The sequence below is a fragment of the Scomber japonicus genome, chromosome 3 (genome assembly GCF_027409825.1).
Source record: "Scomber japonicus isolate fScoJap1 chromosome 3, fScoJap1.pri, whole genome shotgun sequence".
NCBI lineage: Eukaryota > Metazoa > Chordata > Actinopteri > Scombriformes > Scombridae > Scomber > Scomber japonicus.
The window spans coordinates 18,349,661-18,374,405 of NC_070580.1; the positions used below are offsets into that span (position 1 = coordinate 18,349,661).

A 24,745-nucleotide genomic window follows, 5' to 3' on the forward strand; every position below is an offset into this window, starting at 1 on the left:
TTTGAATGGATATTGTTGTGTCTTATCATAGACCGCCAGTGTTGACAGGGTGTGAGAAAGTATGTTGACAGCCCATACATTTGATATGATCATGAAGGAAACGGTGATGCAGACCAACTCTTTCACAGAAATCCATATGAGAATATCCAAAGTACAACTCAGCCATTAAGGCTCAGGAACAAAAATCTTAAACAGGCAATTTAATAATATGGCATATTGGGCCGGGTAAACATTTTCAGAATTGCTATTATAATGATATAATGTGTCAACATTTTACAAAATTGTGTCTATACTAATATATTTATGTCAAAAAAGCATTTTTTTGATAGTTCCAAGAATTAAGAAACTCTTTTTGCAGTCCTAGTTGTGTTTTCACTTCATTTGAAGAACTGTGGAGTTTCAGCAGACTAGACACATAACAGAAGGAGTTTTCACACCTGACAGAATAATAGCACTGATTCATTGTGTTTGTCTTTAAATTTACCATTGTGCAACTCTGCTGTTTTATTGAATAAATGTAATGGATTTAAGTAAAAATGACAAGAACTTTCCATCCCTCATGCTAATTACATTAAAAGAAAAAAAAGTCTGCTGCCCACATGTTGTTGCAGCCTGAGGTTAGTTCCTGGACCTATTTGGGGCCAGGATGTGGAAGAACTGAAAGTATGCCCTTTTTCTTCTGGTGGAAATGTGGGTAAGGTCCTAAAAAGGTTTCTGGGTTCCTAGAAAAGTTCCTGTGGAGGAAACAACAGGCCATTAGTTCTAATTGTTGATTATTGAATTAGATTGATTTCAACCACACCTCACAGCCTCAACAGCGTGTTATTTTTAATCTTTTAGTCAAAATAGATGTAATCTTTTAAATATGTGTTATAGGCTAGAATGTCTTGTGTATATTGTCACATTGCTGTAATAATTTACTCCAACAATGCTAACACAGCCATTTTGACTGTCTGTGTTTGCAGTGACTCATTGCTGCATTGTTAATAGATGTAGTATATCTCATGCTGCCTTGAATGATTAATTCCCTCCCTGTCAAAAAGCAGGTGATCTGTGTTCCCCGACTCACTGTTGAACATGGTGGCAAGGGTCTCTGTCAGTTGATAGTAAAGATTATCTGCTCAGGCTGAACAGGCACTGTCAATCATCATTACCTACATGATGTATACATTAAGATGCAGTGAGGGTTAGGGATGGGGTTATCAAATAGGTTCATCTCAGCTAAGGAGTCTCAACGGCTGCCAAAAACACTGAATTACAGCACAAAAGCCACCTTAAGAACAAAGTAAGATGGTGGGAACAGCGCAGTGCTGTAGCAGGAGCACAATGCAGTCAAAAAATAGCCCTAAATGTGAGAAATGAGATGGAAAAGAAGAGAAGGTTGTGGCGTTTGGATGTGATAATTATGCAAGGATGCCAGGGACATGAAGAGTGTTGCTGGCTCCCATCTGTGCCCCCTCATTGCCAGCCCTCCACAGATAGCCATTGCCACAGAGCTGAAACCAGCAGCAGGTGTTAAAGGACCATACATGGGGTTTTCATTTGCTAAAAATCCAAAGACATCATTTCATTCATTTCAGTACAGTAGATAAATACGTTTGCAAAGACTTAAAACTTGTTTGAGGGAGGTAATCTGTCACAGTGACATCATGTCTGGTTTTATTTGTGTTTCTGCAAATTAATTTCATACTTAACATAAAATAATGGAAACTGGTAAGGTGTAATGGCACTTTATTTTCAACTGGTATATTATAGTTCTCCATATAATCTTAATTTAATTTCTCACAGCTACATATCACACTCATGTTCTCATATCTATATTAACAGATGTTTTTATTATATATTATTGTATCTAATCTTGTGTTTTTTGCAACTTGGAACAATTGTTGCAGTTAGACACTGTAGTTAATTTCCTTTTTAATTTTCTAGTTAGATTTTTAGATAGTTAGTGAATACAACATATGTATAAACAAATCGTTCTGCTATGGTCATCGCATCATTCATTTTGTTATTATTGATCTTTCTTTGAAATTGGTAGCTGCCTGGAAGTTTGGAAACATGTACTTAATATAAATATCTAACTTACTTTGGCATAATATAGAAAATGGTAGGCAGTGATGTAAAGTGAAACCATGTGATTTTCTTTTGTAAATTAACAAATGTTCAAAAACACAAGCATAGTTCTTAAAGGCAGCTCCTACTCTCCATCTGAAGCCGCACTGACGGACTATATGCATACAGATGTGAATGGGAGATTATCTTCTGACTGACAGGTCACTCAGTGATTTTGATTCTGTCTCTGTCACATCTGAATGCAGATATTAGAAGCATTTTGGTATTAAAGAGGCCTAGTAGTGAAAAAGCCATATTCACCCTGTCAGCACATATCTGCACTCCTCAATTATCACAAAACAAACAATCCCTGCTGCAGGGCTCCTGTTCTGTAGACGAACCCACAAATATGGCGATAGTCACACTTAATGTAATTTATCAGTATTTCCTTATTTCTGAAATAGGCCGATTTGCAGGTAAGAGATCAAATATGAAAGGCTGAGACCACTCAATAGATAATTGTTAATCGATACCCACAAGTCATTTTTATCAAAAGCACTTCTGGCTTTGGTAAGATGCAAAACCCAAATGAAGAACTTGGAGCATAGTTTAAAAGTAAGTGAGCATTTCTAGTACACTTGACTTTTTTAAACATAGATGGAATTAGAAGTGCTGCATATGTGACCTAGCTCTTAGATATCTAGAGTTGGATCTTCTTCAGAGCTGACAGGTTTCTGGTCCAGTGACACTTTATGAAGGTACAATGTCTCCACAAGTTTAAATCCACACCTTCTATTTTAACTTCTAAATGTGATTTGTGTGAATACAGACTCAATATATCACCAATAGAAGCTGTTGCTATTGTGAACCTTATTGCAACTAAACATAATATAAGTTCAGCAAAGCCTAATGACATTCAGACAGTTAAACCCAGACTCAACCAATTTCAACAATAATTTTAGGGAAAACACTTCCCCCTCTTCTACACTTTCAAACTGCCTCATTCACAGAAATTAGACTTTGTATAATACTAGCATTTCTAGTTTCTAGTTTATTCTAATTGAAACTAAAGTTGAACATTTACATTTTTATGGTTAATCTTGTGTTTTCTGATCTGTCTTTCACTGTCTTCTCCTTTCTCTCCCCTCAGACACCACCAGAGAAGTGTCGCTCTGTCGTGGGCAGTGTCCTGTGTGAGGGTGAGGAGAAGCCTGACGAAGAGCTGCAGAAGCTGTATGAGAAGTTTGGCTTCAAGGTGTTTTCTCTGCCTGAAGTGAGCCATGCAGTGACCACCACCTTCCCCTGCACCAGCCCTCTGTCTCACATACTGGGACCTTACAGAGTCTACCCCAGGCTCGCTTCCTACATTGAGGTACAGACACTATGAAAATATATTAGCTCTTAGCTATGTGGATACCCTGAAATCTCTTGAGTTACTGCATCGCTCTTTTAGTCACATGGTGTCTTATGTTTGTAATATACTGTTCTACCTTTTTTAATTTACGTGTGATTATTGAACCAGGTTATATCCCTGCTTTTATATTAACAAAAAGATTCCACATAAACTCAGATGGTAAATACTATATATATATAAAAAAGAATGACTTATGGATGTACTGCTATAATCATCATAAGAAGAAGTAAGACAAGAGTTTTCTTCTTTCATCTTCCTTAGAGTCTTCTGTTGCCATGGATGGCAATCATCTTGTGATCATAACTGTCCTGTTTTCTGCTTCTTGCTCGTCAAGAGACCCTCACTCATGTGTTGTTTAATTCATCACATGAGCAGATGAGGTCTTTTAAAGCAGATTAAGAATAGATGAAGTAGTAGGAAATGAAGGTACGTCTGAGTCCCGCGGCCCATATTCTGGGCTCAATGTCCTCCGGACAGGCCTCAAAAAGCTATTGACATTTACTGATGACATTTACACACATGGATTCATTTAGGGGCATCCCACTGCATGAATAATGCCCCCTGTGTGCTTGTGTGTGAGTGCATGTATGTATGTGTGCACAAGTCTGTCCATCTGTTTGTTTAGACCTCTGTCTCTGCACAGGGGGCAAAAGGACCCACTTCCCAATGACAGAGTTTCTTTCTCATAGTCATGACAGGTGGAGACAAGAAGTTAACTCTTACATACTCTTCTGTGGCAAGAGGGTTCGAGTTTGAGTGCTGAAAATAATTGGTATTCTTCTCTAATTTCTGTGAACCTTTTTGTATTTTATTAGTAAACTGTAGTGTTTTGAACTGCTTGCACAAACCCAATGAATCATCAGCATGCTGAAATATGTAGAGGTGATGTGAATGGGGCCATTTTACCATTGAAGTAGTGCTTTGCTGCTGTTGTTGTGTTGTATGGAGCACAGGAAAGTAAAGGGGCAAGGCCCCCACCAATGGCATTGTTCATTGACTGTTGTCGGCTCTGCCTGCATATCAAAGCCCTGCTAAAGATAGCCTGTGTGTGGTAGGCGATTTCTGAAAGGTCTCAGTTGGATATATTGTTGACTTTCATCCTGGCCTTGTCTGGGCACTGACAAGGTTTAGATTTTATACTGGATTTGTGTGTTCAACACGAGTATCTGCACAATACATAATGTGGGTTCAGCTCAAAAATGAACATCAGCAGTGTATTTTGTCTTCCAAATTGGGATTGACTAATTCCCCATACTGCAGTACTTGTCACTAAAGACAGCCATGGTACAGATGGTCACCAGCTGCTTCTTTTCGCTTGCCCTTGGGGCATCACATCTTTTCACCCACTCATATGTGCAAAGCCAGGCTAACCAACTGGTAGGAGTTGCTCGTACACCATGAAGGAAATGCTCCCTTGCTGACTTCACAGCCAACACTACCAGTTGTTTTCATTGCTGCCTGCCTGAGCTGGATGGAACGAGGAATTGAACTATAAGTTACTTAGTGTGCTCTAAGCGAAAAGTCAAAAGGGCAACACTCTGATGTGCGATGTTTACCAGTATGCAGTTAGGATCTGCTCCAGGGAGGATAAATGGGACATTGACTTAAAGCATTTTCAAACTCTACAAGTTTTTAGACCTTTTTTGTAAAAAAAAACATATGTAGTTTGCAGTGGCAATATCTGTCGTGATCTACAAATTGTAATCCTCAAAGAACCATTGTCTGGTCAGCTTATCATCATTTACCAGCATTCTCATCTTTTTTGCAGCTTGGTCTCTGCGGCACTATGTATGCTGTAGAATCCCACATCAGGGGAAGGACAAACTCTAACATGTGCACTGACACAGAATAAACGGTCTTAAGGCATAGGAATAGCATGCCATAGTATTAAAATTTAGTATTCCCTTTTAGGCGCTATTGCTGTTACATAATTATGGCCAGTGTCAGTGTGCATCTTTTGTTTCTTAGCATGTGCAGCTCTGTCTGTCAGGCTAACTGATGTCACCATAGAGAAAGCATCCGTTTTAACTCGCTCACACTTGTCCGCCATGGGGCAGAATTGCTTATCGCAGTCCATCAGTTGACCTGAGTGCTGTGACAGGTCGTTAAGGAGCTGCCCTTGTACAGCAGATGGGCTAATAACACACTACCATCCAGTTTGAGTTGTGGAGTGGTGAGTGCACTATGCATACCAGCTTACAGCGAGGCTAATGAATAATTGAGCAAGGTTCAGACAGGCTTGGTTTGGAGGGTGCTATGTGAATGTGCTAGAAGTTTGTGCATACAGTATGTATGATTAATTGAGTAGGTCTGTAGTGTGAGGGAATTTGAAAGGAGGGAGACACTCGTGTGACGTAACTTTGTACTCATTATCTACTGTAGGTCCAGCAGATTTCACCTTTACTGACATTTTCTGCTAATCTATGCACTAATTTAAACCCAGTAGAGCCCCATTCTATGTACCAATTTCATTTTTTTCCTTTAAAAGATTCTCAATATTACTCAATACCTATGCTCAATACAGAAACTCAGCACTGTCTTGGATAATGTAATGAACAAGATTATATTTTAACCACCAGGCAACAGCTGCCATTGAATCAGAGCAGTATTGAAGTTAACACAGCGCCAAAGTTGCTGAATTCACAAAAAAATGACTTGGAAAATAAAAGTAAACTGATTCACTCTATATATTGTAAAATTAGTTTTCTCAACACTGTAATCCATCTGCTGTTAGCAGATTTGTTACCAAATTTAAGGCTCAGTGATTTTTTTGCTGCGATATACCTTTTGGAGTCATAGTGAACTTCTTACCCAAACTTTTTTTTTATGTGCACAGTCTTGTACCTTTGAACCAGATATTTTCTAACGCAGTTGTTCTTTTTTGTACTGATGATTTACCCGGAAGAGTTTCATGCCAATCTGAGCCATAGAAGTGTTTATACTGTGCGTCCTGTAACTTTTTCTATGGGGAAAAATGAATGGGATTTTTATTTGCCTGGAACATGTCTCCCACTGCACAACTCTATTTGACAGATTTTTGTTTTGGCCATCAGGGGGAGCAGAACTGTAATATTATCATCTTACAAAAGTTGATTTGGCTAGCATATTGCGAACACATTCAGTAGACATCAAGCAAAATTGGCATTCATTTGAAGTTGTGTTTTTGGCAATCTGGCAAATGTAAATCCAATATTCACCACCCACTTAACTCTGTTTGGTGTTCATCAAGTCCTGAGAGAAATATAAAGGTCTGTAGTTGCTAAATGTGTCACTTGTTGCTAACTTCATCAGTCATCAGATGCTGGGCAGGTTAAGTACAGTGGGTTTATCTGGGCTATTTCATTGCTGGTGCGAGTAGTGAGACTAAATCAAAACAGTAAAGATGCAGCCTGTAAAATCTGAGCAACAGCCTAAAAGAAGACCAAATTCTCTGTATCACTCAAAATTATCACCCGACTAAGTGTTTTCTCAGAGACTCTGGCACACCTTCTAGTCTCCAGTAGGGGTTCACTTATCAGAGAGCAGGTTAAGTGCATAACTGTCCCTTTTCACTTGAACGCTTTCTCTCTGGACCAAACAGCACCAGCTTCATACCAGCTTACCTTGCCTTATCTCTTCCATGCACAATGCACAGGCTAACACACACATACACACATACACACACACACACACACACACACACACACACACACACACACACACACACACAGAGACTAGGCAGTGTAACTGTAGTTTAAATAATCTGCTGTCAGTGCCAGGTATCCACTGTGTTAAATCCTGATGTTTTCAAAGTGCTGTTCATAATCAGGGGGTATCGGGTAATTTATGGTATCAGTTGAATGTCTGAGAACATGGTATTTTGTGGTCAGCAGCTTTGTATTCATGTCAGATGGCTGGGTGAAGGGGTATGAGCACGTGTTGGGATTGTATCATCTACCAGTTAAAAAGGCTGATGGTTAAAGAAGGAAAAATGAAAGGATGAAGACATAACTGTCACGCTATATTAAAAGGACTTAGGCAAGTCCTCTTTGATCTTTGTGAAAGCACCTTTTTTAGGACCCGAAGAATAGAGAGCACACAATCATGAGGGTGTTATTTTGGTGACTGCCTCAGACAAAACTCCCAGTAGTCCCCATGAGCAGAAACAAGATGAGAAGCCGATAGCTCCGGCCCATTTAGTAATCCATTTATCTGAATCAAGCATCATAAAAGCTTTATTATTTTTTCTCTCATTATTATTTTTCTCTCTATACTGTATCATGCCACCATTTCGTTTGCCTTGCAGGTCCCATAGCGATTGAAATGTAGATCTATAAACACCCCAGAATATCTTTGGTTTTGTATCATCTTGGGTATTTCAGTATGGCAGAATTTGGATGTATTGGATGTATATTGTTGTTCTGTATGATTGCTCACATTGTGTTTATAGAAGAAATATGTTATACAGAGAGGAGGAGGATGAATCATACTCAGTGCTGGCAAAACAGTCACAGTTTCTGCTTACAAACAAACTGTGAGCAGAATGGGGAAAACTTAACAGCATGTATCAGCATTTCAGCACAATTATCTGTTCTCTTCTCAGTTTAGTTTCTTCAAAACAAAGTCAGGGCAATTTACCATTGTCACAATGATAAACAACAGGAATAGTGTTCTGAGCACAGCTAGACTTAGTAGTGGCACCATATGGGCCAACCCACCTTGTGTTATGTGTATGAGTCTGTTGAGTTGCCAGTTGTGCTGCAGATGAAGGCAAGAAGTCACATATAAATGTAATTTCTTGGAGCCAGGGTTGGGTGGTGACTAGGTGACAGGGGATGCAGCTGCGTAGATGCACTAAAGCCAAATGTGCATTAAGGGTGACCTGTAAATATTTAGCTGTGGCATATGTTCATAAGAACCTAAACTCCACATCCAGAATAATTTTATAACATGAGAAGCAGGTGGTGAGATTCAGATTCAGGTGTCCTGTAGAGGCAGGTGAAGATAAAGTCATCTTGTTTGAACATGCTGTAAAAGCTTCATGACTAAATGGAATGGTAAATGGACCTTTCCAGTCTTCCGAACACTCAAAGTGCTTTAGACCACATGCCAACATTACCCCTTCAGAGACATATTCACACAGTGATGGTAGAGGCTGCCATGCAAGGTGCCAACCTGCTCATCAGGAGGAGAAGCTAATGCGAATACACACTAAGACATTTGGGGTTCAGCATCTTGCCCAAGTACACTGCAACATGCGGACCGAAACTGCCAATCTTCTTAATAGTGGAAAACCCACTCTACGTCTGAGCCACAGCTGCCCTGCTCATGGATCAAAAGTAATTTGAGATTTCTGGGCTGCTGAACTATAGAATATTAAATGCCAAGCAAATGGACAAGCAAATGTTTATAACTGGCTTTTGTCTTCTTATTGAGTGGGGCTGGGGTGGAGTCGAGATGTTGGTGTTTATTGCTGCAAATAAACAGGTAACTCCTTTGTGTGACTCCACCGACACCTTCATGCTTTACCACTGCAGGGTGTTGATTCCTCACCTCTATTCTGCTCATGGATTATTCACCAGCCACTCATCTCCAATGTCTTTGATGTTATTATTTGTTGCATTAAATATAGAAAATATGTTTTGCCTGTCCACAGCATCTATATTTCATGCAATGTCCCGATTAGGGGTTAGCCAGTGGAACTGCGCTGATTTCAGGTTTATCCACCGAGTAAACAAAAACTGAGATGCCCTTCGCTCTGGTTAGATGGTTCTGTGGGTGAATATAAATGTGTCTCTTCAATCACAGTCAGTTACTGTTTCTGCACCAACTTTTATCAAAATGGATTCTGACCCATGATATTTGTATTTTTTGTATTCTGCTGTACAATACAGCTTTACTTTTTATCAAATCGTCATACATTCTTGGTTGCTAGAAACTCTATTGCATATTCTTTGTTTCTATCTTCTTTGTGTCGTGTACCACATGTGTGCAGCTGATAAACTGCTGTCTGTCAATCAAACAGCAGGATAGTGAACGGGGAATTAGGACACTCCTGTTAAACAACGGTAATTCCACCACCTTTTGTAGTGCAGTTCTGTTTTTGTTTTAGCTGCTGCTGAACACACACACACACACACACACACACACACACAGACAATTTATAAATGATAATCCTAAATCACATTATACGGTTATAAAGCCAATTATTTTCCTCTCAGAAACAGGTAAAAGAATCCTCCCACTCGTTTCTGCACATCACAACATTTCAGGATGTCATGTTCCTGCGCAGCCCTTTTTTGTTATCTATCTGACATTACTGAATTCAGGTTCAGGATTTAATTGTTATGCAGATAACAAGTCACTTTTGCTGTGTTCTGTAGCATATTGACACCAGACACACAAAACCCTCTGGACCCACAGATAGTATAGCCTCTCAAAGACTCTCAAGGTGTTTTGGTACAAGGGTATCTGATTATCTATTCAGGATTATTTTGAGGCATTGTTGTTTTTGTTTTTTTCTTTTCTCTATTGTCGTGTCTTTTCCACCTGCCACATTGTATAAAATACATGATAATGCAGCGCGCTAATGAGCTCTCCTTTTCCTTTCCTAATTATTTTGGATGAGTGCTGGTTGTTTCCAGCAACAGAGAGAGAGAGGGGGGACGTAACAGGACACAGTAAACAGGTAATATTTTGACACAAGGAAAGATGATAATGCCTTTGGGTACATGGACTGTAGTTGAATCTTAGAAAGTGCTCTAGCAGTAAAATATACTGAAGGAATAATTGCTTGTGGGTATTCTTACCATTTCCCTTCTTACCCAGAGTCAGACAAACCTACAGATGCTTTGTTACATTTCTGTGCAGTTTGGAGCTTATGTTATAGATATCTGTGGGGAAAAGGATGTCTTTAGCATATGGTGCCTTCAAACTGCAAGCAGAGAAATAAAAAAAGGAATCTGTACTTAGTGTCACATGGGAATGTGACAAAACAAATGCCTAAAATGGTAATCTTTTCCCAAATCAACCCACAATTACTCAGTACATCCTAAACATATATTGTTGTTTTTGCACATTTTTGCATGATTGTGATGAAACAGCCCAGAAAAAGTAGTATTTCCCTGATCACAATGTCATTTTATCATACTTCTGCTTGCTGACCTCGGACCTGAATGTGGTACTGTTAGTCCACAATATGTATGTGCAGTATCATCAGCCATTGTATGGCTTTACACAGTTCTACACTGACCCTCTCTACTCCTTTGTCAGGCAGTGTGAAGTTTAAACCAGCCCAAAGGGAAATGTGGGAGGAAAGGGGTGGTGATGATGGTGGCGGTGGTGGAGAGGGAAGGGGGGTGTGGCAGCATTGCACCTGCTTTGATCCTCTTCAGCCCCTCTACATCTTTAATGCCTCCTAGGCTCAGGGTGCAGACTCCCTTAACTGCTCTCTGTTCAGTGATTTCTGCGTGGGATGGTGCAGTATATGGCAGGGGTTGTTGCTGCGATGCTATCAAAGAGCAGAAGGCAAAGTGAGAGTCAATAAGTGATGTGCAAGTTTGTGAGCGAGCATGTGTTTCTGTGACTAATTGTTTGGGAGCTTTGTGAAAAATTTCAGTTTGAAGAGACACATTTACTGTATGCTGTATGTGTGTGTCTGTGTGCTTTAAAATGCAGGCTGTGGTAAGAGCAAGATAAGTGTCCTTCATTATTAATGCTGTCATTCCACTGCATTGTTCCCTCCATTACATTTTATTGGTTAACACGAAGTTCTTGTTTCTTTGGTGTTCTCAAAAATAATAATCTTAACATAACAGAAACAATCCAGTGGCAGTGGCTGCCTCTGACCTGCAACAGTTCATAATATGTGTTTGCAATTAATATTCCTCGTTATCCCTTCAGTCGGCTGTTGATTCTGTGGAGGAAACACTGGGCTGTAGATGCACAAGGCTATATTTAGACTCCAGTGACGCTGTCGACAGTTTCATCACTATTTCCCTTTTTTCGCCCTTTAAGAATGAGCTATGATGTGCTGTTCTCTGTCTACACACTAGGTTCTTCCCAAACTGTCATATAAGGCCTGTTTGTTTCTGTTTGCCATGCCAGGCTTTCTGAGAATTGCAGCTGCATGCCATTATTATTTTCATTTTTCCATCTAGTTACATCTACAAATTAGTGAACCCTACTTCCATAATTGAGACTAAGTGAACTGGTGTGTATTTTTTTTTCGATAAAATGTAAATGTATATTAAAGGTTGACATTTTGAAAAACTTGCTTGCTTTCTTGCCTAGACCTAGATGTGATGATTTATACCACTACCTGTGTGGTATGTAACTATAGAGCTAGGGGCAGCAGGAGGTTAACTTAGCTTAGCAATAAAGACTGGAAACAACTAGCTGAGCACTGTCTATGGCGTCCCAGACATAGTAGTTACAGCATTTAACTCCAGTTTAAATTTAAACCATTTTCAACATTTCTGTTTTAAGTATGAATGAAAGTTTAATTTGTTTAATAAATTAAATATGTTCTGTTAATGACTCAAATTTACAGGTGGTAGGCAGATTTTCACATTTTAGACAGAGTCAGAGTATCTGTTTCCCACTATTTCCAGTCTCTATGCTAAGCCAAGGTAGACTGCTGGGATATGTAGCTTCATATTTAGCATACAGACATGAGAGTGGTATTCTTCTTCTTATCTAACTCTGTAAGAAAGCAAAGAAGATTTCCCAAAATGCCAAACCAGCTTTTTAAGTATTTGATTTACTTGTACTTTCTGAGACCCTGTTGTACATGTTTAAACAATCCCAGGCTCTGATCATTCTGGTTGTCTCATTTGGTTTGAGGCTCCTATACTTAGTGACAATCCAGCTGATATAGTAAGGGAGGTTGATCGCAGGCCGAAGTGTTTGTGGTGTTCTTATTGATTCCTGCTTCCCTCTGGCTCTGGGATACTCTCCCTTCTGTAACTCCAGCTGGGCATCAAACGCCATGCTGCCAATTAGACTCTTTCTTCTTAGCGTGCTCTGACAGGTAGCACTTTCACCACTGTATGTGTGACTTGTGTGTATTTGTCCATCTTCTCTATTGTGTGTGCACTTTATTCCCATTCAGTTGAGGGTTAAAGCTGCCTCTCACATTTTTTCTGACCCACTCAGCCTCACCTGTACTGATTTAATGACTGTTATGGTAACCATACCATATAAGGCATGGTGTATTCATGTTTTTTGATACTTGCATACACAGGTATTGTTTGCATATGAAGGCATTAGAAGGTTTTAACTAACACAATTCTGTTAACTGTTTAAATGTGCTTTTTAACTACTGCTGTGTTGAATAAATGCAGAACACATTGTGTTTCCTTGATATTCAACGCTGTCCTTTTCTCTCCGTGAAATCGTGCTTTGACCTGCAGGGAACTAATAATGGTTTATTGGAATGTGTGGGCCTGCCCCTTTCATCTGCATGGAGAATGGCACCTTTAGTGTGAGACAGACAGCGGGAGTGTTGAAAACATTAGAGTTTAGATGGCAGAAGCTTTGTGCATCCACAGAGTATTCGGTCATCGCCCATCTGGACAGACAATCCCTCATTGGCAACAATAGTACCCTCTTTACACACACATACACATGTACACACAAAATCCTGTTTGTGTGTGTCAAGTAGCTTGTTCATCAGATAGCTCCGTGAGGTTTATTGACTTGATTTCAGCTTATTACATCCAGCTAAGTCAGCAAGGACATCTTGGCCTTTAAATAGAAGTTCATGGCCTTTAAGAAGCAATTCTCTGTAGGAACTTTGGGCTCAGTCTAACTAAATCTGTCGGTTTGAAGTAGCAGACTGTGGACGATGGGGTTTGTGAAGATTAGGCCTATCTTGGCATCATCTGTACAGGAGGTCCATAAGGCAGTACACTCTGCTTAAGCATGGGCAGGCAGCTCTGCGGGCATCTAAAATAGCATATTGAGGGGAGAGATAGATGAGGAAAGAACAGTACCAGTATCGTCTTTACTGACCACTATTGGCTCTGTAGCGAATCATGTTTGTTCTGAAACAAAACCTCTCTAGTTTCAAAACTTACTGCAAAAGTTTTATTATCTAAATTTGACCATCACTTTGACTAACATCACATAGTAGTCTGAATTCCCGGAGTTGAATTTGCATTCAGGTGTCTTTCTGGGATTTTGGCCGCTAAGAGGTCTGGCATCAGGAACAGAATATGCAAATTCTTTCTGAACTAATAATCATGGTGCAACACTTTGACTCATCAGGAGCCCTCCACAGCCCAGTGCTACTGTATATTCATTAACTGGAATTTTGTTTTAATGCTTTCCGGTGTCCATTATGGGAATGCATGCTTGCCATACCTGTGGGCTCAATGTGCCCTATGTGAGAAATCAGCATCAACTTAGTTCTGAAGATGAAGGTTTTAAAGTATTTATGATGGTCTACAATGGCTGGGTTGTGTGCAGTATGCAAGTCTTGTTCTTTACATTTCAGGTAGGAATATAACTTAATATCAAGTGATCAGATGTAGAAAAGAACAAGGACACGTAACTTTGTCACCTATGTAACTTAATGTACAGAACTATTAAAAAAACCTGAAAAAAATACTTAGACCTTTTGTTTGAAAGGAGCAGGGGGGAACAGCTAGCTGGGAACAGTCTGTAGTGCCCAGACATGATGATTAAAACATGCAAGGTTCATAAAACCATTTTTTATGTTTCTTTAACTTTAGACAGAGCCAGAGTATCTGTTTCCCACTTTTTCCAGTCTCTATGCTAAGTCAAGGTAGACTGCTGGGATATGTAGCTTCATATTTAGCATACAGACATGAGAGTGGTATTCTTCTTCTTATCTAACTCTGTAAGAAAGCAAACAAGATTTCCCAAAATGCCAAACCAGCTTTTTAAGTATTTAATTTACTTGTACTTTCTGAGACCCTGTCGTACATGTTTAAACAATCCCAGGCTCTGATCATTCTGGTTGTCTCATTTGGTTTGAGGCTCCTATACTTAGTGACAATCCAGCTGATATAGTAAGGGAGGTTGATCGCAGGCCGAAGTGTTTGTGGTGTTCTTATTGATTCCTGCTTCCCTCTGGCTCTGGGATACTCTCCCTTCTGTAACTCCAGCTGGGCATCAAACACCATGCTGCCAATTAGACTCTTTCTTCTTAGCGTGCTCTGACAGGTAGCACTTTCACCACTGTATGTGTGACTTGTGTGTATTTGTCCATCTTCTTTATTGTATGTGCACTTTATTCCCATTCAGTTGAGGGTTAAAGCTGCCCCTCACATTTTTTCTGACCCACTCAGCCTCACCTGATAATTGAATGATTGATATTGCAATATCACCTTATATGGCATAGTGTATTCATGTTTTTTGATACTTGCACACACAGGTATTGTTTGCATAACTTGTCTTTGAAACTTTTTATATGTGCTTTTAACTACTGCTGTGTTGAATAAATGCAGAACACATTGTGTTTCCTTGATATTCAGCGCTGTCCTTTTCTCTCCGTGAAATCATGCTCTAACCTGCAGAAAACTAATAATGGTCTATTTGAATGTGTGGGCCTGCCCCTTTCATCTGCATGGAGAATGGCACCTTTAGTGTGAGACTGAGGCAGCGGGAGTGTTGAAAACATTAGAGTTTAGATGGCAGAAACTTTGCGCATCCACAGAGTATTTGGTCATCGCCCATCTGGATGGATAAAAATGACCACTACGTGTTTACTCAACAAAATCTCCTTATAGTTTCAAAGCTTATTGCAAAAGTCTGAATTCTGGAGCTGAATTTGCATTCAGGTCTCTTTCAGTGCTAAGAGGTCTGCCATTATGTATAGTATATGCAAATTCTTTCTGAACTAATAATCATGGAGCAACACTTTGACTCATCAGGAACCCTTCACAGCCCAGTGCGACTGTACTTTCATTAACTGGATTCTTTCGTATACAGTACTTTCTAGTGTCCATTGTGAGAATGCATGCTTGCTGTATGTGATCTCAAACATATCCTAAATGAGAAATTACAATCGGCATCAACTTAGCTTTAGTATTTATGATGGTCAACAAAATCATCCATGTTTACAAGAAAATCTTATACTGTATAAGAACACCAATGTAATTACTGCAAACATAATTAGGTATTGTAACTATCACCTTTTTGTCAGCAATAATAGGAGCCATTTTCACACTGTTGCATGTAAGTGGTCTGTGGCATCAAATCATATTTTTGGAGAGTTTTACTAAATGTGCAAGACAAAATGAGAGTGGTGATGTTGTGAGCAATCATCAGATAGAAGCTGTTTGCTGTGTGTGATCCCTGGTTTAGTATTCAGGCCTGCTTTACCAAAAAGCCCCTCAACATTAGTGGCTCTTATAGATCCTCCTGCACTGTTATCCCTGAATCCTAAAACAAGCCATCCCAGCCCTTTTAGTGAGAAACCTGCTTCACTGATGTGTTGTGTTTTAAATTCCCTCCAAGTCTGCTCCACAACCCCTATTCCCACTTCTATCAAAGTACCCCATCTTGCCCACAATTGCTGGTCAGTCCTTGATCTCCACCTCACATGTAGCACTGACCTCAGGGTCAGAACACATACATTGTCCTGTGGACTAAATTAATCCAGTCCCCTTGATCAGTCAGTTATCCTGTCTCTCTGGCTGTCCCACAGTGAAAAGGCCACACTTCCTTGCAGCTGTGAACAAATCTTAAATAGCTGCCATATTTCTGAGAAGGATTCGTCTGGATGGAACATACGGCAGCTAATCCACAACCCTCTGGCTGTGGAGACACAGGAGAAGAGCAGGAGCAAAGGTGTCAAAAGAGATCAGCTGTTGACATTTCCTAAAATATGTTACAAGTTTTGGTTTTCTGTCTTTTGATTTTATAGCCATTGTCATGCTACAGACTTCTTTCTCTGTGCGTTTGTGTGTTTGTTTGTTTTCCAGTGGGTGCACACTAAGATGCTGGGCTTATGTAAAGTAGCTACACAGACATGCACTGGCCTTCAGGTGCTTCCACAGCCACAGCAGGAGAATATTATGGAGGGAGATGGAGCGTGCTGTGTTTATGTTGCAAACGTGGCCATAGTCTGATACAACTTTGACACTGATATTGTGGTTATTGTCGCCTTTATGTTCTGCTAGTTAATGATATAACTATAGAGCTGTAACAATTGGTCAATTTGTTGATAAGTAGATCAATAAATCAATTGTTAGCTGTTTGGATAATCTGTTAATTGGATTGAGTATTTCTTAAAGAAAACAATTTACTATTTTTGAACACTAATGGACAGAATGACAAAAACATGGACAGAAATACAGATTCAATATCTGCCTTTTTACATTCATAGGGTTAAAGTCCTAACAGCTTATTACAGTACTTACACTTCAGACACAGAGAAATCCTGTCTATGACTGCCTGTCTGTCTTTTTTTTATGGCTACCTTTAGTTTGCTCTTCTCAAGAGCACAGGTAGCATTCATATTTTTTACATGTGGTACTCTTTGATACTTATGAGTGTTTGCTATGTCTATCTCACAAAAAAACCCAAAAAACATATGGTCCAAGTATAAGAAAATGGTCTTGCAGTAATCCCATTGAGAGGTACTTCAATCCAACCACTGATGCCCCAAAGGCAGAGGTTATGTAACAACCGTGACAAAGAAGCTCACCTATCCCCAAATCACTGCAGATGACACAAACTGTCTCGCTCAGAGATGATGGCAGCACAACTGGGAGATATATCCAAGGTTATATTAAATAACCTTACATTTTTGTTTTTGGTTGAGCCTGTACAAAATATAAAGTTAAGGCAGCATGAAGCTGGACTTTGAGCTGTAATATAAAGATTAGGAATAATAATAAGAGAGGTGTCTGTCAGACAGAACCCACACTGGGGGAAAGAAATGAGACTTTGAAAGTGTGAAAAAGCCTTATTTTGTCAACATTAGAAGGTTTGAAATCACAACAGAATCCAGTATCAAAGTATATTGTGTAGTGAAGCTGATTCCTTTTCAAATTCTTTTCCCTTTTCACTGTAACAACAAATTCTTTTTCATGAATGGATTCTGTTTATAAATTAATTTTGCAGCTGCAGATGAGCATATTAAAATTTTAAATTAATACTCTATTAATTATGTATTATTTTCTGCATTTACTTGCATATTAAATTATATGCAACATAGAACATATTTTAAAAAACAGTGTTTACATTATCTGTTAATCCTGGTAACTGATTGGCACTAAGCAGCATTTTTTTCTCTCTAAAGCACAACGTGATATCTTTTTTCAGTGATGGTGCTTCCAGCGATGGAGAACTCCCTCTCAAAGGGGATGACACATAGTATAGGTACACTTGGGTAAACCCTGAGAGCAGGTGCAGAGTATTTTCTTCTCCCACCACCAGTAAGCAGGGCATTCATGTCTGACATGAGGATTGTAAACTAGGACAATGTGTGTTGTGACACTGTTTCTTTGCTCTTGTTTCTATGAAACACCCCTTGAAGGCAGCACTATTTGAATGAAATAGGGACCAATGATGTAAAAGGTTCAGATAAAACACTGAAGGTTGAATTCACAAAGAATGGATTGCAGCCACTGATAGAATTGCACGTCACGTGCAGTTATATGGATATTACAAAGAAGGATGTTGAGCTAATGATATTACAGCATCATCACGCCCATAAAGTTTTGTAGCTGAGTTCAATTGTCCCATGAATTGCCTATTGTCCTATTACCTTTGTGCCATTGCCATATTCTCTTTTTTTCCACATGTAGCTCTTTTCAAAAATGTTAGGGAGCTTTATTTTATTTATTTTTCATGACACTACTGTCATTGCATCCTGTCACAGCATCCTTTAACAAAATAAATGAGTTTGAGCGAAGTAATCTGTCATGCACTTCAGTTATCACCAACTTTCTGAAGACACTAATAATTTCACTCTAATTATTATTAGCACTGGTCTTTGTGAATTGGACTGTTTTAGCAATGAGGTTCATTTGTATAGAAAGAGGCTAGTTTTGCACCAAATGTTTGCATATTATCTACTTTTAATACATGCAAATAACAAAGGAGCACCCAGACATGATTTGCTTGGCAGTGCAGTTCAATATCATAGTGTATTACATGGTTTCTTTTTGTCTTACTAGTTTAGCAGCCGCAAAAGCCATGCAATCCATTTGTGAATTTGCCCCTCAATCTCTTTTGATCAGATCTGAACTTCCTTCCTCTCCCATCTCCTTTGTTCTCATCGGTGTTGTGCTGTGGCCACATCTTCAGCACCAGCATCACTGCCCACTTGTTACTTTGCCATCTTAAGAGGAATTAAAGATCTTCAAAGAGGGAATTTCTTGCAACAGACGTTTTGTTGTCTCATGTGAAAGTAATTGTCAAATTTCTTTTCTGGCACCGTGTCTGTTCTCTTCTTTCTCCCAGGCGGCTTCCCAATCCGTTCTACATTTGAAGCTGTGGTCCATTCTTGCAGCCTCCATTAGAAAAACAAATGTTATTGTGCTTTTAATGGGATTAATAGAAGTCCCCTGAGAAATCATATCAAAAAGACTAAAAACATCAGATAAATTAAAACAAAATACATAGAAAAAGAAAGAAATTGAATGTCACTATAAACCTTATCCATGAAGTCACTTTGTTGATGGGTATAAGATATGAATCTCACAGCCTTCCTGTATCACCACTGCTAATTTTTTTAGAGACCATAAAATCTATACTTTACTTCTTAGTGAAACATGGCTGACTGAATGTAGCTGTTGTGCTATTCTCAATGAGGCAGCACCAACAAACTTTAGTTTTATGAACAAGTGTTGAACTGGTAAGAAAGGCGGGGGAGTTGCTGCCATCTTTAAATCTGTATTTCAGTGCACGGAAATTACATTAGGTGATTTTAGCTCTTTTGAATATCTCTTTATCTCGTTTTTTATTAAAAGGTGATCCAAAAGTTCTTTTTTTTAATCATTTATAGACCTCCAAGATACTCTGGAAAATTCATTGATGAGTTTGCTGAACTGCTGTCAGTTATCTGCACTGACTACAACTTTTTAATCATAACAGGGGATTTTAACATTCATGTAGACAATAACATGGACAGTAATGCCAGACTTACAGATCATTCCAAATGTTCAGTTAACCTCTGTGTCTGTTAGGAGAAGGTACATAAATGAGAATACCAGTGCAAAGTTTATGGAGGCTATAGCTATGTCCCCAACTGTGAGTGCAGAGTCAGTTGATGAACTCCTGGATAAATTTAACTGGAAAATCTCAAATGTCATGGATGCTGTTGCACCTATTAAAACTAAGACGACCTTGAGCAGAAAGAAAACACCATGGAGGAACACTATGATGATAAAGGCTTCAGAATTTAAAACAGTTGACCAAAAAACCATAGAGGAAACAGTGCAGCATCTAAAACCATCAACATGCTGTCTTGACACAATGCCATCAGATTTTTTAAAAACTATTGTGAACTCTGTCCAAACAGATTTGCGACAAGTAATAAATAGCTCACTTCAATCAGGCACGTTTCCTAAACTCCTAAAAGTAGCTACCATTAAGCCACTCTTAAAAAAGAGAACGATGGATGCTTCCATGTTAACCAACTACAGACCTATCTCAAATCTTCCTTTTATAGCCAAGATCGTTGAGAAAGTGGTTTTTAATCAACTCAGCAATTTCTTGAACTCCAGTGGCCTTTTTGACAAATTTCAATCAGGCTTCCGACCCAACCACAGTACAGAAACAGCTCTTATTAGAGTGTTAAATGACATAAGGTTGAACACTGACTCAGGCAAGGTGTCAGTTCTCTTGGATCTCAGTGCTGCGTTTGACACTGTGGATCACAGTATACTGTTGAACAGGTTGGAAAGTTGGGCAGGACTCAGCGGAGCAGTCCTAGCCTGGTTCAGGTCCTACTTGGAAGAGCGGAGTTATTTTGTGACCATTGGGAGTTATGAATCCGATCGAATGGCTATGACATGTGGAGTTCCTCAGGGGTCAGTTCTTGGACCCCTTCTGTTCACTCTATATATGCTGCCCTTGGGTCAAATTCTGCAGAACTCTATGAAATGTGCCATATAAATAAAACTGCCTTGCCTTGCCTTGCCTTGCCTTGCCTTGCCTATAGACACCCCTCCCTGTCTGAACAAATATACAGCCAATGTACACAGATACAGTATGTAGATTAATCACAAAAATGGCCACTTTTCCACTATTGTGGCATCAGAGGACATATCTTTGCCTTGACTCATAATATTGTTTGTTGAACTTTGTGACCTTATATGTGGTCCTGGATTAGTGTCCCATCTCTGGTAGATTGTTTTCCAAAACTGTGCCCCCACTGCAAGAAGACCTGCCCTAAAAATATATCTAAGTCCTATTGATTCTTTAGTGATGATTCTGTGGTTGGCAATCCAAGGTGCAGTTGTAATTTCAGGCTTTAATAAACTGAGTGCAGACCTTCTTTACAGACTAGTGATGGGCAGTCTGTATGCTTCAGACTGCCCATTGCATACCTTTTAATTAAGCAGGCATTTATTTATGTCTCTCATCCTCTTACAGTGTTTGTTGGTGTGTGAGTTAGTTTGCGTGTCTTTGTTCCCTCACAAATAGAAAAATTAACTTCTGTTTTATTTAACAGTTATTGTGGTGGAGGCACTGGCATCCTCATTTAATCAGAGTGCCTGTAAACACCTGCTGTAAGCTTCATGTCAACATCAGTTACATGTTTTACATATAGCAACCTGAGGGCATCACGTTGGCCTTGTCTAATACATGCCACATGCACATGTTAGATCACTGGTGATGTGTATAGATAGCTATCTTACAAACAGTACTGAGCTGCTGAGATCAGGTAAACACGCTGTTCTCTGTACGTCTGCAGGATATCTGCATGCTGAAAAGTAAACATTGTTATGTTATGCTACGTATTTTTCATAAAGTGTAATTTCCCCTTATTGTGCTTTGTCAGAGATAAAATAAAATTCTTTCAATATTTTTATACCCACTTCTTGACAAAAAATTGAAGAAAAAAAATTAACATTTATAGATATATTTTATCAATGCTACCAATGTTTTGGTAACACTGGACACTTAAAGCGACTCTTACCTTTATTGCATTTCACACAGCACTTTGAAAAAACTTGAACAGCAACAACCCCTCCACCCTTCTGTGTCCCACCCCCGCACTCCCCGCCACCCATATCATTCAGACCGAATGGTATGATTGGTCAGAGTTTTCACAGTATATTATGAGAATGGAATAATGATGAGTTTCTATGCCTGGTGGATCTCTCCAACATTTTAGAGTGCCATTACCTTATTAATAGCATTTAAACCTAAACAAAAGAATGTGTAAAAATGTAACAAAGGTAAGGGTAGCTTTAACACTGCCATTTCATTTGAATTAGTTAATTAATTGTAACACACACATAGATAAGTATTGAATTAAAATCAATGTTAGCTTCATACATCAACATGAGCTTATAGCAGCGGATGAATGGAGCAGAACAGACAATTATATGGAGTCCCACAGTGACAGTGATGTTTGAGTGACAGAATGACTGCAGGCAGATAGTGTTAAATAAGACTTCATTTTATGCACAAGGCATTGCTGTGGCACTAAGTATTACTGGTTGGCTGCAGTGAGTGAATTAATGTAGAAACACGTGATAGGGTTTAGATGAGAGGCTGGATGCATCCTGTCCAGGTCAATAGTTAATTGCATCATGACTGACTCACCCCTATAGACAAAGAAATTCACACTCTCATTCACACCTTCAAACAAATTATAGTTTGAAATTCACCTAACCTACTTCAGTCAGGTCATTTTTCACTGGCGTATAAACCACCAGCTCTGAAGAAACCAGTTGCGGAAACTCATTTCATTTTCTGCAAATGTGGAAAGACATGCTGATGTTGATCACATTTGACCCATGTCCATGTTTGCCTGCATGGGAAGCCTGTTTGCAGCTGAGCTTGCAAGGCAAAATTACACATCAAAAGCCAGTAAATGCACTAGTACTGCCATACTTTATGTGCCCTCTGCCATTTAAAAAACATTGGTTTTGCAGCTAAAGCTCAGCTTGCACAACATGTAAGCAGAACAGTTTGTATACCAATGATGTTGATAGTTCATGTACTTCCACACTTTACCCAGGGGCTATCTAATATTTTTCTGAAAACAAAAGTAACATAGCCTTGTTTGAATCATTAATGTTTGATGTCCATGAAGTGTCAGATACAATAAAGTTGTGTGTTGCCTCATATTCTTCCCTTTAGTCAAGTCAAGTCAAGTCAAGTCAAACTTTATTATCTCACCAGGGGAAATTTGGGTGCAGCCATGCGTATAAAACACACATTAATCATAAAAAAACCCCATAATCAAATAATGCAACAATCTAGGTTACAACTGCGAGATACAATTGTGAGGTCACTTCAAAATGAGGACAAAACAAAAAACAGCTAAATGCCTTAATTCCTCTCTGTCCAGGAAACTAAATATAACAGAATCATTGGTAAATGTTATAATGTGTCTATTTTGATATTTACTTTGACAGCTGTTTCTGTAAAATATATAAAGGAGTGGGGACATCACTGATCCACCTCACATATATAGTCTGAATGAAGCTTGTCTGATAGGGCACAATTAATTCTCATACATTGTAACCGATCTGTCAAACAGTGTAAAATTCATCTAATGGTAATATTGATATTAAAAATCAAAACTAGGTTTTTCTGTAAGCAAATATGGCTGAATAATATGATGCTCATGATACAAAGGGTAAAAATCAGGATAATACATCATAGTACCATGCTAAGATCTGCTCCACTTTCTGGCACCTTTCCAATCTCTGCGTATGGATGAAGTGTAATGTCATCAGCCCTCTTCTTGCATCTCCCCATGGACTGCACACTTACTGTATGTCACATTCTAACTAGCAGAAGCCTTGAGCTGCAGTGGGAACAATCTGTGTGTTGAAGATGCCTGCTGAGCAATCGCTCATTAAAAGAGATGAGACATCAGTGGTTTGTACTGTGGAGCCTGGAGAAATGCTTCATGGGTGCAAATATTGATTCTGTTTATTCTCTCCCTGTGGGACAAATGTTGTAGATCCATGTGGTTAAATGTTTGCTCTGGTTAATGATCAAAGAGGGAAGTCATTCAGATTTTACAGCAACATCTCAATAGTATTCAAACTGTATGACTCATTATTTTCAGTTTGAAAAGAAAAAAATATCTGTGGTCATTTTAAATATTTAAAAATAAATGGTTCTCCAGTAGAAGATGTCACATGTAACACAAACACTGCATTTATTTACTTTTTATCATTATAATTAAAAGGGACTCTGCATAATCAGCAGCTCATTTTTGTTTTCTCCCCATTTTTCTGTTCACTTTTCTGAGCTGTACTGTTGCAAAATTATATTTTTGACTTGTTAACTACAGTGAACTCTATAGTTTTAATGGATTTATCCTATAAATCCATTAAAACCAATCTCTTGATTTGCAAGAATCTGGATATTTTCCTGTAAAGATTGTGAAAAATAATCATAAACTTTCATGGACCTAATGCAGCTCTACAAAATAAAAATAAAAAGGAAATTTAGAAAACTGATGAAGTATTAACTGTTGTTTAAATGAAAATGACAAGCCTTGAGCATTCATTCATTGATGATCAAACAAAATCTTTAGTTGCACTTTTATTCATTCATATTTATTTCAAGACATCGCTGAAATAATTCCAGGGTTGAATTTTTCTGAGAGAAAAGGGGTTGGAGTGTAAAATGATGAAGTGCAGCTTGTTTAAAAAAAAAAAAGAAGAAGAAGTTGTTATTGACTGAGCGTATGTCATCCCAAAGTGAGCAGGATAGTGGTGTGTTCACTGTCTTGCCTCTCACCTGCTTGTGAAGCTGCTAAAGGCATGTTTGGGAGTTGAATGGTGTTGATTAAGAGACAGTGTTAGCATCATCTCCTGCCTACTCTCCGCTTGCTGTTCTACATCTTAACCAACTCCTAATAAGAAGGCAGTGAGCTCCTTGGAGAGGCAGGAGGCAAATTTGTTTATTTGTGGCTGTAGTGAGGCATGTCCATGAGGGCATGTATGAATATGAATGCTGGAAAAAGGGTTTATACATGTACACACATGCAGTTGTGTCAGGGTGCGTGTGCTCCTGTGTGTGTCATAGTGTAGCAGCGGAGCTCATGTTTTCCATGTCACCACATGTAAAATAAATAAAACAGGGCACAGAGCTGCGTGTGAGCCGCTCGATTAGATTAGGGTA

General features: G+C 39.0%; 1 protein-coding gene across 1 annotated transcript in view; it reads left to right on the plus strand.

Annotated features, from left to right (window-relative positions):
- The window catches only part of tex264a (testis expressed 264, ER-phagy receptor a), a 70,141-nt gene that overhangs the window by 8,184 nt on the left and 37,212 nt on the right, over positions 1-24,745 (plus strand). The window contains exon 2 of the mRNA XM_053316088.1: positions 3,203-3,424. Coding sequence (XP_053172063.1) covers positions 3,203-3,424 — 222 coding nt within the window. The remainder of the gene's footprint in view (positions 1-3,202; positions 3,425-24,745) is intronic.